The sequence below is a fragment of the Microplitis mediator genome, chromosome 11 (genome assembly GCF_029852145.1).
Source record: "Microplitis mediator isolate UGA2020A chromosome 11, iyMicMedi2.1, whole genome shotgun sequence".
Lineage (NCBI taxonomy): Eukaryota > Metazoa > Arthropoda > Insecta > Hymenoptera > Braconidae > Microplitis > Microplitis mediator.
The window spans coordinates 18940760-18954373 of NC_079979.1; the positions used below are offsets into that span (position 1 = coordinate 18940760).

General features: G+C 29.4%; 3 protein-coding genes across 3 annotated transcripts in view; 1 reads left to right on the forward strand and 2 right to left on the reverse strand.

Moving 5' to 3' along the window:
• Positions 1 to 3906: 3906 nt before the first annotated feature.
• The window catches only part of LOC130677900 (head-specific guanylate cyclase), a 70350-nt gene continuing 60642 nt past the window's right edge, over positions 3907 to 13614 (forward strand). Inside the window, exon 1 of the mRNA XM_057484810.1 lies at positions 3907 to 3986. Within this exon, the coding sequence (XP_057340793.1) occupies positions 3922 to 3986 (65 nt within the window). The 5' untranslated portion in view covers positions 3907 to 3921. The remainder of the gene's footprint in view (positions 3987 to 13614) is intronic.
• Positions 4344 to 5641, reverse strand: LOC130677907 (uncharacterized). The gene is made up of 2 exons (XM_057484819.1): positions 5500 to 5641; positions 4344 to 5401 (listed from the first exon to the last, which is right to left on the reverse strand). The coding sequence occupies exons 1-2, from the start codon at positions 5548 to 5550 to the stop codon at positions 4586 to 4588; spliced, it is 867 nt and encodes a 288-aa protein (XP_057340802.1). The 5' UTR covers positions 5551 to 5641; the 3' UTR covers positions 4344 to 4585.
• On the reverse strand, positions 5783 to 9603 carry LOC130677901 (mucin-2-like). Its single transcript, XM_057484811.1, has 2 exons — positions 9394 to 9603; positions 5783 to 8135 (listed from the first exon to the last, which is right to left on the reverse strand). The coding sequence occupies exons 1-2, from the start codon at positions 9442 to 9444 to the stop codon at positions 6075 to 6077; spliced, it is 2112 nt and encodes a 703-aa protein (XP_057340794.1). The 5' UTR covers positions 9445 to 9603; the 3' UTR covers positions 5783 to 6074.

The window sequence follows — 13614 nt, forward strand, 5'->3', positions numbered from 1 at the left end:
TCCGCGTTTCACGATAAGTATCGATTTTTAACTAGAGCTAACTGCGCCACCTAGATACACACTAAGGGTAGTTGTGGATACAGGGTGTTCTCGTATAATACAACCCCCGCATTCACTTGCAATCCGCTTTTCCCAACACATCAACTCGACAAACTTCACTTATGGAATAAAATTTAAATTTATTTTAACTAAAAACTTTAAATTTATAATACTCTGATAAATATTTACTCTCTTTTGATATATATTTATTTATAGACTACTATGTATTATCTAAATAGTAATTAGAAAAAATATATGTACATAAATCGGCTAGTAGAAAAGGTAATTGTGCGTACCGACATGTGAGGGATTTATTAAATATTTTTTTTTTTAATCTTTTATGATTTTTAATAATGAAATTTAATAAAAATGAATAATGGATGATGGAGATAGAGAGGATTTTAAAATGGAGGAAATAAAATTTATAAAAATTAAAAAGAAAAAAAAATTAATGGTATTGATTAAATATTTTTTGATAATTATTTTATTAATTGGTACTGTTATTGTTATTAAGCGGCTGAGAAAAGAGTAAACTTTATTTCTTAGTTAATAATTTAGGATATTTAAAGGAGGGCTCGTAAAGTTGGTCAGCTTTTGTAATCCATTATTTAAAAGTGACCTCGTTTTAAGTTTCCCTCGTGAAATGAAGGCATAGAAAGATTGACGAAAAAATAAGAGGAGAAAATTACTACGCATTCTCTTTTTCATATGTCTATATATATGTATATATATTTGTAGGGTCGAATGAATGTTTCTGAAAAAGAAGATTCATGTCACTGGAAATTAATTTTAGCTTTTAACTTTTTTCTTTTTAGTGACGAGTTTTTTTCTTTAGTTTTGAGTGTCAATTGAAATAAAAAAAAAGTTTAATAATTTTCAGAAATTATCATTTTTTAAGACAAGTTTTTAAAAAAATATTTTTTATAATTTGACTCGCTGAATAGTCACTAAAAATTCGCTAATTCGCTATCCCGAGTGTACTTATGCTACCTCGTGTTGTATCTTTACCCGAATTTTTCGCTTAGTCATCAGTTCATTAGTATAAAATTTTATAAAGTGTAAATAAAACTAATTCACATTTTTTATGATTAAAATCTGTGTTTTTTATTCATTAAAAATTCTAGTTTTTTTAACTTCCCGCTAAGAAAATTGTAAATTTTCAAAAATTCGGGAAGTTATTGGTTTCGGTCCGATTTACGAAAATCGAATTTCCATCAGATGTCGACGTTTCGAGGTCCTAGGAAGCTATCCTGACTAATTTCACGATGATGTCCGAGTGTATGTATGTGTGTACGTACGTACGTACGTACGTACGTACGTACGTATGTATGTATGTAAATATTCATAACTCTTGAACGGATGAACCGATTTTGATCGTTGAGGTGTCATTCGACGCGGCTTGTTAATGTCTTGAGGCCGTAGAAATTTGAACTTAATCGGTAGGGTGCGTTCAGAGATATTTCAAAAATAAAATTTTTTTTAAAATGTTTTATTTGGATAACTTCCAATTTGCTCGATGGATTGATTCCAAAATCTAATCAGCTCTAAAACTCTATAAGCCGCGTCGAATGCCACCTCAACCATCAAAATCGGTTTATTCGTTCAAGAGAAACCGTTGACGAAAGAATTCAAAAAAAATTTTTTCCTTGGTTTTTTTGAAATTTCTCAAAAACGGCTAAATAAATCAATTTCAAAATTCGACCAGCTTTAGAACTTGATAAAACGCGTCGATTGCCACCTCAACCATCAAAATCGGTTAATTCGTTCGCGAGATATCGTGGAAGAAAGAAATGCTAAAAAATGGTTTTTTACAAAACAATGGCATACAAAAGTATTTGCGAGCTCGAAGAGCTCGAAAATATATTCACAATAATGTTTTCGAGCTCAGCGAGCTCGAAAACAGCGGGAAGTTTTGGGGCTGGCCCGCAGGGTCAACTGACAGACCGATTTTTTTTTTTTGAAGCAGAGACAGTGCCAAATATTGAACGGGCTCTAATTAATTAATCACTGGGTACTTAAATACCCTTTAAAATTAACAAATTGTTGAATAACTCATGAATTTTTGATGGTATTTAGGTACCCGGTCATTAACTGAAGCTCGGTCAATATTTGGTACTTTTACATTCATAAAAAATTAACGAGTTTTTTTTCAATATTTGTTCAAAATTGTTGAGAATTTTTTTTCACGAAAATTTCAGAACAGAAGTAAGATAAAGACCCTATACCCGCTCAGTACCATTAGTCGCTCACTTTAACTGTTTAAGGCGTTTATAAAAAAAAATTACAACTAAAAATATTATTATTGATAAATAATTATTTGTGAATCTAAATATATTAAAATATCATGTATCAAATTATTTTATAATAGATTATAAATTTAAATTAAATGTCTGTTTTCAAAATCGCGCAAAGCCGGGCATTTTTTACTTTAACGTTCATTCGTTAGATTAAATTTAGGTTACGTCAAATTTTTTTAAAATTATTATAAGTATACACGGAAAAAATGATGCTCCAAATTTTAATAGTTTGTCTTTTATTATTGACTTAAAATTAGTATATTTGTATACTAATATTAAACCATGATCATTATATATTACACAATGGCTATTATTTATATTAAAATTTGATACACATAGAAAAGCAAAATTTGTAATTTCGTATATTAAAATTAATATGAAAAAGAATTGATAAATTGGTATCTACAGTTATTTATTACGATTCAAATAAACATTGAAAAATTTAAAAAATTTACCACTTATTCGATTTATGTATATGATAAATTAATTTATAATAACGAATAAATAACATTTTATATTAATTATTAGTCAATGGGATAGAATTTATAAATTAAGAGTTAAAAGTTTTCGGTATTTTTATGAGCAAAAAATCAGTATCTATTATACTAATTTTTCATTTTATTATTTACCACTTATTCGATTTATGTATATTGTAAATTTATTTATAATGATGAATAAATGATATTTTAAGCTAATAATTGATCAGTGATATCGAATTTATAAAATAAAAGTTTGTAACTTTTGCAATTTTTCGGCTGGAAAAATCAGTATCTAAGATAGCAATTCTTAATTCGACCAATCATTACTTTTAAATAGATGTATGCCATAAATTAATTAATTTTCACTAATAAGTCACGTATTTATATACCTAAAAGTAATAATATTTACTTACTTTTTGAAATAATTGATAGTAGTTTTTAGGAATCTACAAAAATTAGTAAACTACTTCGCATTAAGTACATAATAGTACTAATTATTGATAACAGATTCCACTTTTTACTATTAGTTATTAATTTTTAATATTCTGTTTTTTCCGTGTATCTTATTAAATATATCTACAAAATTCATGAAATTTAATATTATAAAAGAATAAAGTAGTATAATTTATAAATTATTTGTCCAAAGCAATAAACTTATCACAGTTTAATTGATATTGTCTTTGAGCGACTATAGGGCCATGTGTTGGTCGAGTAATGGTACATGACAACTTTTAGTGAGCGACTATGGGTACACTCAAAGAGTTTATTTAAAAAATTAATAATAATTAATTATCTCTATTATTCTTCAAACTTAAATTTTATTCTAATACTCGAAGCTTCAAAAAATAACTATAAAAAAAAATCTGGTTTTTCATTTCATTTATTAATTTATATTGAGTGATTTAATCTCACTTCAATTAAAAGTGAGCGGGTATCGAGACTTTTACCTTATTTCTGATAGTTTTTTTTTTATGGAAATATTTGTAAGAATTTTAAAGATTCTTATCACCGAAATATATTTATGATAAATTTGTTTTATATAAAGTTTATGATATATAAAAAATAAAACATTTTTTATCTAAGGTGATCTTGTCCATGAGGAAAATATGAAACTGTTCATTGGAACGTGCACGAACGCTTTTACAGTAAAGGAACATGAAGCTATTTTCAGGTAAGTGCTTTTTTTCGTGTCTATCAATATCTTTTACGGGTTCACCCGTAGTATTAGCTTTGGGCAGTGTTAGCGGTCTTTTAGAAAATAAAAAGAAGGGAAAAAAACATAAAAGAGTAAGAGAAAAAAATTTAACAAAAAAAAAGTACAATGTTAGTATGAAATTCTTTGTTGAATTGTTTCCTCGTCTAGTCAATTCTCGAAACGATTGTACCAATCTTATTTTCTTTGATTTTATTCGAGCTTTCTTTGCGATTTCACAATCACAACACGAGATCGTCATTGCCATATATTTCTTATCATTTACTAACAAATATATCTACGTACTATAAAAGATTAAAAAACGGATAAAAGAAATTTTAAATGGAGAAGAAATGAACCAATAATTTTATTCAACGTTAGTTTATCAAAGCAGCTAATCACAAATTTCTAGATTATAAAACTTTAAGAGTAGATTTGTATGGAAGTAACCACACATGACTTTTTTTAGTCGCCTGGTAGTATGACAGCTTCATTTAGTTGAAGATGTCATCGGTTATATCAGAATCTAATGAAGTTTATGATGCTGCTGATGGTTGAGTATCGGCCTCAGTTGAAGTTCAGGGGGTAGTTGTTGATGGAAAAGTTGGAGTAACTGCTGTAGTTGTTGACCAACGACTTGTAGTAGAAGGTACGGTAGAAGTTTCAACAATCACTGGAGTTGTTGACCGATTTGTAGTAGAAGGTAGACTTGGATGTTCGGAAGAGGTGCTTGGTTTTGGTGGACGTGAACTAGGAGGTTGAGGAGTTGTTGGTTTTGGTGGACGTGAACTGGAAGGTTGAGTAGAAGATGGTTCTTGTGGATGAGGTCTAGATGTAGTTGGTTTTGGTGGATGTGGATGTGGTTTAGAAGTAGTAGTTGGTTTTGGTGGATGTGGATGTGGTTTAGAAGTAGTAGTTGGTTTTGGTGGATGTGGATGTGGTTTAGAAGTAGTAGTTGGTTTTGGTGGATGTGGATGTGGTTTAGAAGTAGTAGTTGGTTTTGGTGGATGTGGATGTGGTTTAGAAGTAGTAGTTGGTTTTGGTGGATGTGGATGTGGTTTAGATGTAGAAGTTGGTTTTAAATCATCAAATTCCGAAGATTCATCATCTGGTTTTGGATGAATTGGATGAGATGGATGGTTAGGATGGGGATGTATTACTGGTGGATGAACTGGATGAGATGGATGATGGATTGGTGGTACAGGTGGTGGATGAACTGGATGAGATGGATGATGGACTGGTGGTACAGGTGGTGGATGAACTGGATGAGATGGATGGTGGATTGGTGGTACAGCTGGTGGATGAACTGGGCCTGGTTTAACTTGAGTAATTTCATTTTGATCATCGACATCTATTATTGATGTCAACCATATTGACTGTTTAACTGGCTTTGCCTAGATAATTTAATATTTATTAATAACACTGCAATTAATTAGTCAACAGTATTATTAATTAACTAAATAACGAATAATTGAAACAATAAAGTCCATACCTCAATAGCGGCAATGCCAATTAAGCTGATACAGAATATAAATAACTTCATACCGAAACTCCTATGCACTTTACAAATAGGCGGTTATTATTTTAACTCTAGTACTCAGGCTATTCCTTCCCGAGTATTTATACACATAAACTCTCTGTGTCTAATAAGTGTAGATAATAACAATTGATAAAATCAATCACTATTGAGAAACATCATTTTTAATTCGGGAACTGATAACAATAAATTACCAAGAGTTTTATGTTATGACGCGTTAATCGTTTGAAGTAAACATAAAAACAAATTTTATCTGTTATTACTATTAGTTTTTTATTGATAGATACAATCGTCTTATTATTTTTACATCATACAGACATACAATCAGATTACATCAAATTTTATTTTTCAATTCAGAGAATCTCCGTTACACTGATTTGTTCTCAAGTACATTCATACAGATAATATGAAATGATGACAATTATAATTACACTTTATCGTCTTGATTAATCATAAATATCTTATTTAAAAATATAATAAAATTATTTCCGGTTGGTTAATAAATTCAAGAGTTAATTTAATCACCAATTTTATGACGAACATCTGCCTAAATACTCATTATTACAGTAATCAAATTGATCAAAGATTAAACTGTAGTACACACATCTAACTTGATATATAATACACTGATGGTAAGATTGCTGTTTGTAAATATACTGATAGTTGAATAAATATGAATAATATGAGGGCTGAACTATTTGATGGGTTGACAAAATTTGATATGGCTTGTAGTCATTGCAATCACCTATGAGTGTATAAGTACAGTGATTATTGTTATCGAATGGTGAATAATCAGTGCATTTAACTTGATACCAACTACAGCTGTTGGGTGTTCCCGATTTTAGAACGAACTGGTAGTTGTAAGGGGTGTAAGTAAATTTTGGCGGGGTTGGAGCTTTTGGAATTTTTGGCGACTGCGATGTGGCCGACTGAGACAAGGACTGAAGAACTTTTATAAAAACTTCGGCCAAAGTTAATTCGGTAGGTATTGCATTAGTTGTTTCGGGCTGTGTGGTTGTAGAAGTTTCGAGTATTTCTGTAGTTATTTCAGGGGTAAAAGAAGTGGTTTTGATATTCGTAGTTGGCTCTGATGTTGTAAAACTTGTTTGAGCTTGAGTAGTTGGAGTTTCTGTAGTGACCTCTGAAATTAAAATACTAGTTTTGATGTCTGTAGTCGATTGTTGTGTAGTAGAAACAGTTCGAGCTTCTGTAGTTGGAGTTTCTGTAATTGATTCAGTAGTTAATCTAGTAACTGCATCATCTGTAGTTGATTCTGATGTACTAAAGTTAGTTTGAGCTTGAGTAGTTGGAGTTTCTGTAGTGAACTCTGAAATTGAAGTACTAGTTTTGATGTCTGTAGTCGATTGTTGTATAGTAAAAACAGTTTGAGCTTCTGTAGTTGGAGTTTCTGTAATTGATTCAGTAGTTAATCTAGTAACTGCATTATCTGTAGCTGATTCTGATGTGCTAAAGTTAGTTTGAGCTTGAGTAGTTGGAGTTTCTGTAGTGAACTCTGAAATTAAAGTACTAGTTTTGATGTCTGTAGTCGATTGTTGTGTAGTACAAACAGTATGAGCTTCTGTAGTTGGTTTTTCTGTAATTGATTCAGTAGTTAATCTAGTAACTGCATCATCTGTAGTTGATTCTGATGTGCTAAAGTTAGTTTGAGCTTGAGTAGTTGGAGTTTCTGTAGTGAACTCTGAAATTAAAGTACTAGTTTTGATGTCTGTAGTCGATTGTTGTGTAGTAAAAACAGTTTGAGCTTCTGTAGTTGGAGTTTCTGTAGCTAATTCTGATACAAAAGTACTAGTTTTGATGTCTGTAGTCGATTGTTGTGTAGTAGTAACAGTTTGAGTTTCTACATTTGGTTTTTCTGTAATTGATTCAGTAGTTAATCTAGTAACTGCATCATCTGCAACTGATTTTGATGTACTAAAGTCAATTTGAACTTCTGTAGTTGGTATTCCTGTAGTTTTTTCAGGTGTAAGAGTACTAGTTTTGAATGTAGTTGATTCCGATGCAGTAAAAATAGTTGGAGCTTGAGTAATTGGTGTTGTACTTATTTCAGCAGTAGATGAAATTTGTGATGCTTCTGTAGTTATCTCGGATGTGAAACTGATTTCTTCATTGCTAATTGGTTTTAATGTATATAAATTAGTTAGTGCTTCAGAAGCTGGTGTTTCAGCAGCTGTTTCACCGTTAGTATATATTTTTGATATAATAGTTGAAGCGTGAGGAATTTCTGTAGCATTAATTATAGTTGCACCCACTGTATATGGTTTCAAAGTAAAGACAATAGGTTCGTCGACAGGAGTCACAGTGTCTATAGATATAATTTCGTCAGTGTCAGTTTTCAAGACCGTTGTTGATGCTTCAGGCGTTTCTGTAATAATTTCACCACTCGATTCGACATTTCGAGAAACGTTCGTGTATTTTAATGAAATAACAGGGGTCTGTGTTTCAGACGTTTGCGTGGCTAAATTAATTGTTTCATTAACAATTAATGACTTCCATGTGGTCATCGGTTCACTTACAGTTGATAATATACTTTCTTCATTAAAATTAATTGCCGTCGATTCAGTCGGTGCTGTCTAGAAAAAAAAAAAATTTATTATTTATGAATTTATGAAAATAATGAACAATATTTTATATTAATTTTTTAATAAATGGGATCTAGCTTTAACTTTTAACAAATTGATCGTCAAAAAATTTATTTTTGACTACAGTATGGACAAAAATCTCGGTCAGAAAACAGAAAAAAAATTATTTTAACTGAATTCTATCATTTGTAATAAAATTTCGCATTATTGTTAATTGCTCCCGCATGAGAATACCATATATGATAAATATATATGGAAAAATATATAATCAATATGGGACTATATAAGTGGCCAAAAACGATATATATTTTCTTATATATAATATAGTAAGTGTTAATATAATTAATTATATATGTAAGTTTATAAGTTAATACATGTATTATATATATTTATAATCATATATGTAAACTTATAAGTTAGCACATATATGTATTACATATATTGATAATTATATATGTAAATTTGTAAGCTAGCACATATATATATATATTCTGAACACAATGTTTGAACCTTATAACAGAGAGAGGAAGACAGAAAAGAATAGATTTTATTTATTCTTACAAATATGGGGAGACTTATATGCTTCTATATATCGAAAAATATACAAAAATTTATAAAGTTAAATATATGGTACATATATCGTGCCATATAATGATGAATTATACATGTATTCTTATTTGTTTCCATATATAAATAACATTTGTTTTTGAATATATTAAAATTATAAGTTTTCAAATATATGAATATATGAAATCATATAAGAGAAAACATATATAGTAACACAATAAAATCGGCCAAAATCTATATATAGTTCTATATAAGATTTCATGTATTGTCACATATATATTTTATTCTGTAACATATATTTTTTAATATATGTTTACCATATATGATATTTTCAGGCGGGGCTAATATAAAAATATTTATGATAGTCAACTATAAAAAATATCAATTTCAAAAATTGTGATGAAAAACCGAACAGAAAATAAAATTTTTAGTTGGAAATTGGTTGGCAATTAACCTACAAAATTTTGTGTTCGCAATACACGTGGCCGTACAAATTTAGAAAAGTTTTTAAACTATGTTCTGCATTGTACCAACAAATATTCTGGAACCCCAGACATAGTAAATTATAATTTTGAATTCTCCTATGAACCGACCAAAATTATTTTCAGTACAATTGCACTGCGGATATAAAATAAATACCACAAAAATTCAGACAATAAATTTTATTATTTTGCATAATTACCTGGACAATCGCACTGGTAAATAAAATAACACACAACAAATATAAAAACATGGTGATATATAAATAAAATACGTCGATTCAAAAATTCTAATGCCACAACACTGATCACGAATCTCAAATTTTATGTGACTGCATTAGTCTGACGAAACAGTTTATGAATAATTAGAAGGAAACAGGTCATAGAACTTTTATCTCTGTCATTAAGGGCCGAGTGATTAAGAAACTATACGTCAATGAGAATATATTATACGTATTTGCCGTATGTATTTCAAGTGACCCAACATTCTTGGAAAGAGAAGATAACAAATATTTTAGTAGTAATTCTATGACTCATACTTCGTAGATTGTTTAGTGAGTCGACAATGTTTACTATTACTTCAATTATTACATTTCTGTACTACTTTAATTAATATCAAAGTATGAAGCAATCCAAGATATACATAAAGTATACACGGAAAACATTTAATTAATTAACATTTTCATATTGATTTTTGTTTATTCGTTTACTTCATAAATTCATTTAATTAATATAAATAAATATTTAGTATCAATATGACATTCTAAAAAAAATTCCAAAAATGGGGTAAAATGGGCCTTACTTTTTAAAAGTGAATTTTTTTTGTGATAATAATAATAATAACGAGCAACCTGCAGTCACTACGTGACTGCCTAAATATCACTACTAAATTTATAAAATACGCAGAAACAAAGGATTTCTTGCCGCAAAAAATTTTAATTTGCACCAAGAAATTTTATGCATTATAAATTAATTACAAAAATTGTCTTGGGGCGAGAAAAGATTTTTTTGGTCAAGAAATAATTCCTTGCACCAAGTAATTTTTTCTAGTTCTAAATAAATTTTTGTTTTCAATTCACAATGCAAAAAATTTATTGGGGTAAGTAAAAATTTTCTTTAGGCGAGTAAAGATTTTTTGTGTCAATGAATCCTTTTTTTTTCTATGCACACTTTTTTGGCTTTGAGAAGCTTCCAAAAACCAAAAGGGAGTATAAAAATCTGTCATTTTGGAATAAGTAACGCGATATAAATAATATAGCTATATATTCAGTGACATTCAGTCATATTTAGTGACAGAATAATTAAAGTATTAATTTATTTAAAGAAAATAAATACGATCGTCTTTTTTCCCGCGTAATTTAAATGTAATTCGAATGATATAGATAAATCTATTTATCTCAATACTTGGCATTTAAAAAGAGTTTAAAGTTTGAATAGGCACAAATTCAAGTCAAGACCTATCTAATGATACCAATTTCAATAACATTAACGAATTCTATCATATAGATATGGCGGGAAAAAAATTTTCCTTATTCTCTTAATAATATAGATAATAATAATAATAATAATAATAATAATAATAATAATAATAATAATAATAATAATAATAATAATAATAATAATAATAATAATAATAATAATAATAATAATAATAATAATAATAATAATAATAATAATAATAATAATAATAATAATAATAATAATTGGAATTTATATTTTAATACATATAAAATAGAGTAAATTGAATTTGTAGAGACAATAAATAATTTAGCTTGTTTGGAATGTCACTATTATATAGTTACGTTATATATAAGTGCATTACAAGACGTAAATGGAGTTTATTGATTTTAGTTATGGAATTGCTTAGGATAGGTATGATTTTGCCACAAGCAACGAGCATCAGTTGCTCTCGACTGCACTGTACCGGGCTGATAATTGCTACGAGCATCAGGAATGGAACATCAAGAGGTCATTCTATTATTTAATCATAATATTATTATTATTATTAATATATATGGACAATGTGATTTTTACTATTACACACCTCAAAACCAGCAAGAACAAAAAAAATAATCAGTGAAAATGATCATAGAGATAATAAAAATTTAATTTTGTCTGGTAATTTAATAATTAAAAGTAATTAAAATTCATGTGTATATAAAATTTATCAAGTGACTAGATTAAATTTAATCACCCTTGACATTAAACGTTCCTAATTTTCATAACGACAGTCATTAAAACATTTAATCAATAAATAATGTCTGCATGATGAAACTTTACATGTAATTATATTAATTAGAAGTTTCTCTGGGTAAACTAATTCAGATATGACAATAATGTGTTCAAACTATTTTTTGATTGCTTAGAATTTCTACATAGGTCCCATGACATTTTCACGTGCATCGAGGAACGTTAACAAGCCTTTAAATCTTTATTAATTTCCTACGAATTACAGTAACTACCCTTGCGAAAAATGCATGGAATTGTATGACAGTCCGTAGTATGAAACTGGATGTCTGTGAAAATCTATGAAGAAAAGTATAGACTCTATAGGAATCCACGGGAAAAATTTTCGATCAATGATTCCAGATAGAAATTCCCATAGGGCTCTATGAAATTCTGTAGGAACAATGAGATCCCATTGTCTAATTTTCAGACAGTAGATTTTTAATTTGGCATTGAACTGAGATGGTCTAAAATTCCTATACACTGTAAAAAGAGCGGTGTTAAAAATGGACTCGCTTTAACTCCGCCCGGTGTAAAAATGAAATTACACCGGTGTAGGAGGGGTAACACACCGGTGTTAAAAATATCTGTGTTAAAGCGGGGTAACCGCTGTAAAGCGGAGTAAAACCGGTGCAAAAGCGGGGTAACAGGTGTAATAGCGGAGTAATGCCGGTGTAAAAGCGGGGTCAATTGCGTCCGCTTGGAGTATTAACTTTAAAGATTATAAAACACAAAAAATGTCAGTTCTTTATGAAAATTAATAAAAAATATCATTTATTAACAAGTATAGTGATCGAGTAAGTAAAAATGTTCACAAAGTAAAATATTTTAACACCGGTGGCGGCGTTATTTTAACACCGGTCTAGAATATTTACACCGGTAGCGGCGTTATTTTAACACCGGACTAGAATATTTACACCGGTGGCAGCGTTATTTTCACACCGCTTTCGGGGGTAAATTTAACACCGATAATTTTAACACCTACACCGTTTGGACTTACCCCGGTGATTTTTTACAGTGTAGGAATCCATTCAAAAACACCATGTGAGAATTTATGAACGTATGCTGGGTTTTCTATGAATCTTTGACATGAAGTGGATTTTTATTCGAAATCATATAGAAATCGATCCAAAAACGTCATGTGAGAATCTACGCTGAATTTTTTTTCTATGAATTTCTAGCATAGTATGGATTTCCATAAGAAGCCATAACGGAATCTATTCAAAAACGATTTCTATTTCTTAATTTGAATCAGTGAGAAATCCACTGGTTCACTCAGTGAGTAAAAAAGTCACAGGTGAATCAGTGAGATTCAAAGTTGCTCACTGGTTAACCAGTGAGTATTGGGTTCACTAATTCAAACCAGTGCAAAATTTAAGTACCTCGAGTCTCCGTTGTCAACAGCGACCTATGATTAGTTATACCGGTTATAGAAAGTTATATATAACCTGATGTTTGTGTATTAATGTCGATTGAATTAATTAATACATTTCAAGTTAAATTGTGACCCTATTATTGCATTTTCTATTTTACATAAATTATATTATGTTTTTAATTTAAGCTATCCTCGAAGCCTTGATCATTTTTATAATTTAATCGACCATTATATTTGTAAAATTTCGAAGAAAGTTTGAGTGCAGTTTTTTTTTCACATTACTTTGAATAATTTTAATACAGTTAATGTAACGAAAGTTGGATATAGTAAATTTGCGTAAATATGTTTTTAATTTATTCATTTTACGTAAGTAATCATGCCCTATATGTATAAGTTGGGTTATCATGAAAGTTATATCAGCTCACTGTTGAGTCAGTGAAACTCACTGGTGAATCAGTGAAACTCACTGTTGAATCAGTGGAAATTTTCACTGATGAATCAGTGACTTTTATGTCCACCATTAAAATTCACTGGTTTAACAGTGAAGTTCACTGAGTAACCACTGGTCGAATCAGTGAGTTTTACTAGTAAACCAGTGAGATTTCACTGATTCAAATTAAGAGAGTATGAGGTGAGAAACTCAGTACACGATCACTCATGAATTTCTATATCTATATTTATTTAATTTTACTAAATATAGATTTACAAATATATGAGTGATCGGGTACTAGCTCTTTTACCTCATAGATTTTTTTAGTCCGATAACTTGAAGCCTGCGAGCGATTAAATGCTGCATCAAATATTCAAATATATCAAAAATTTT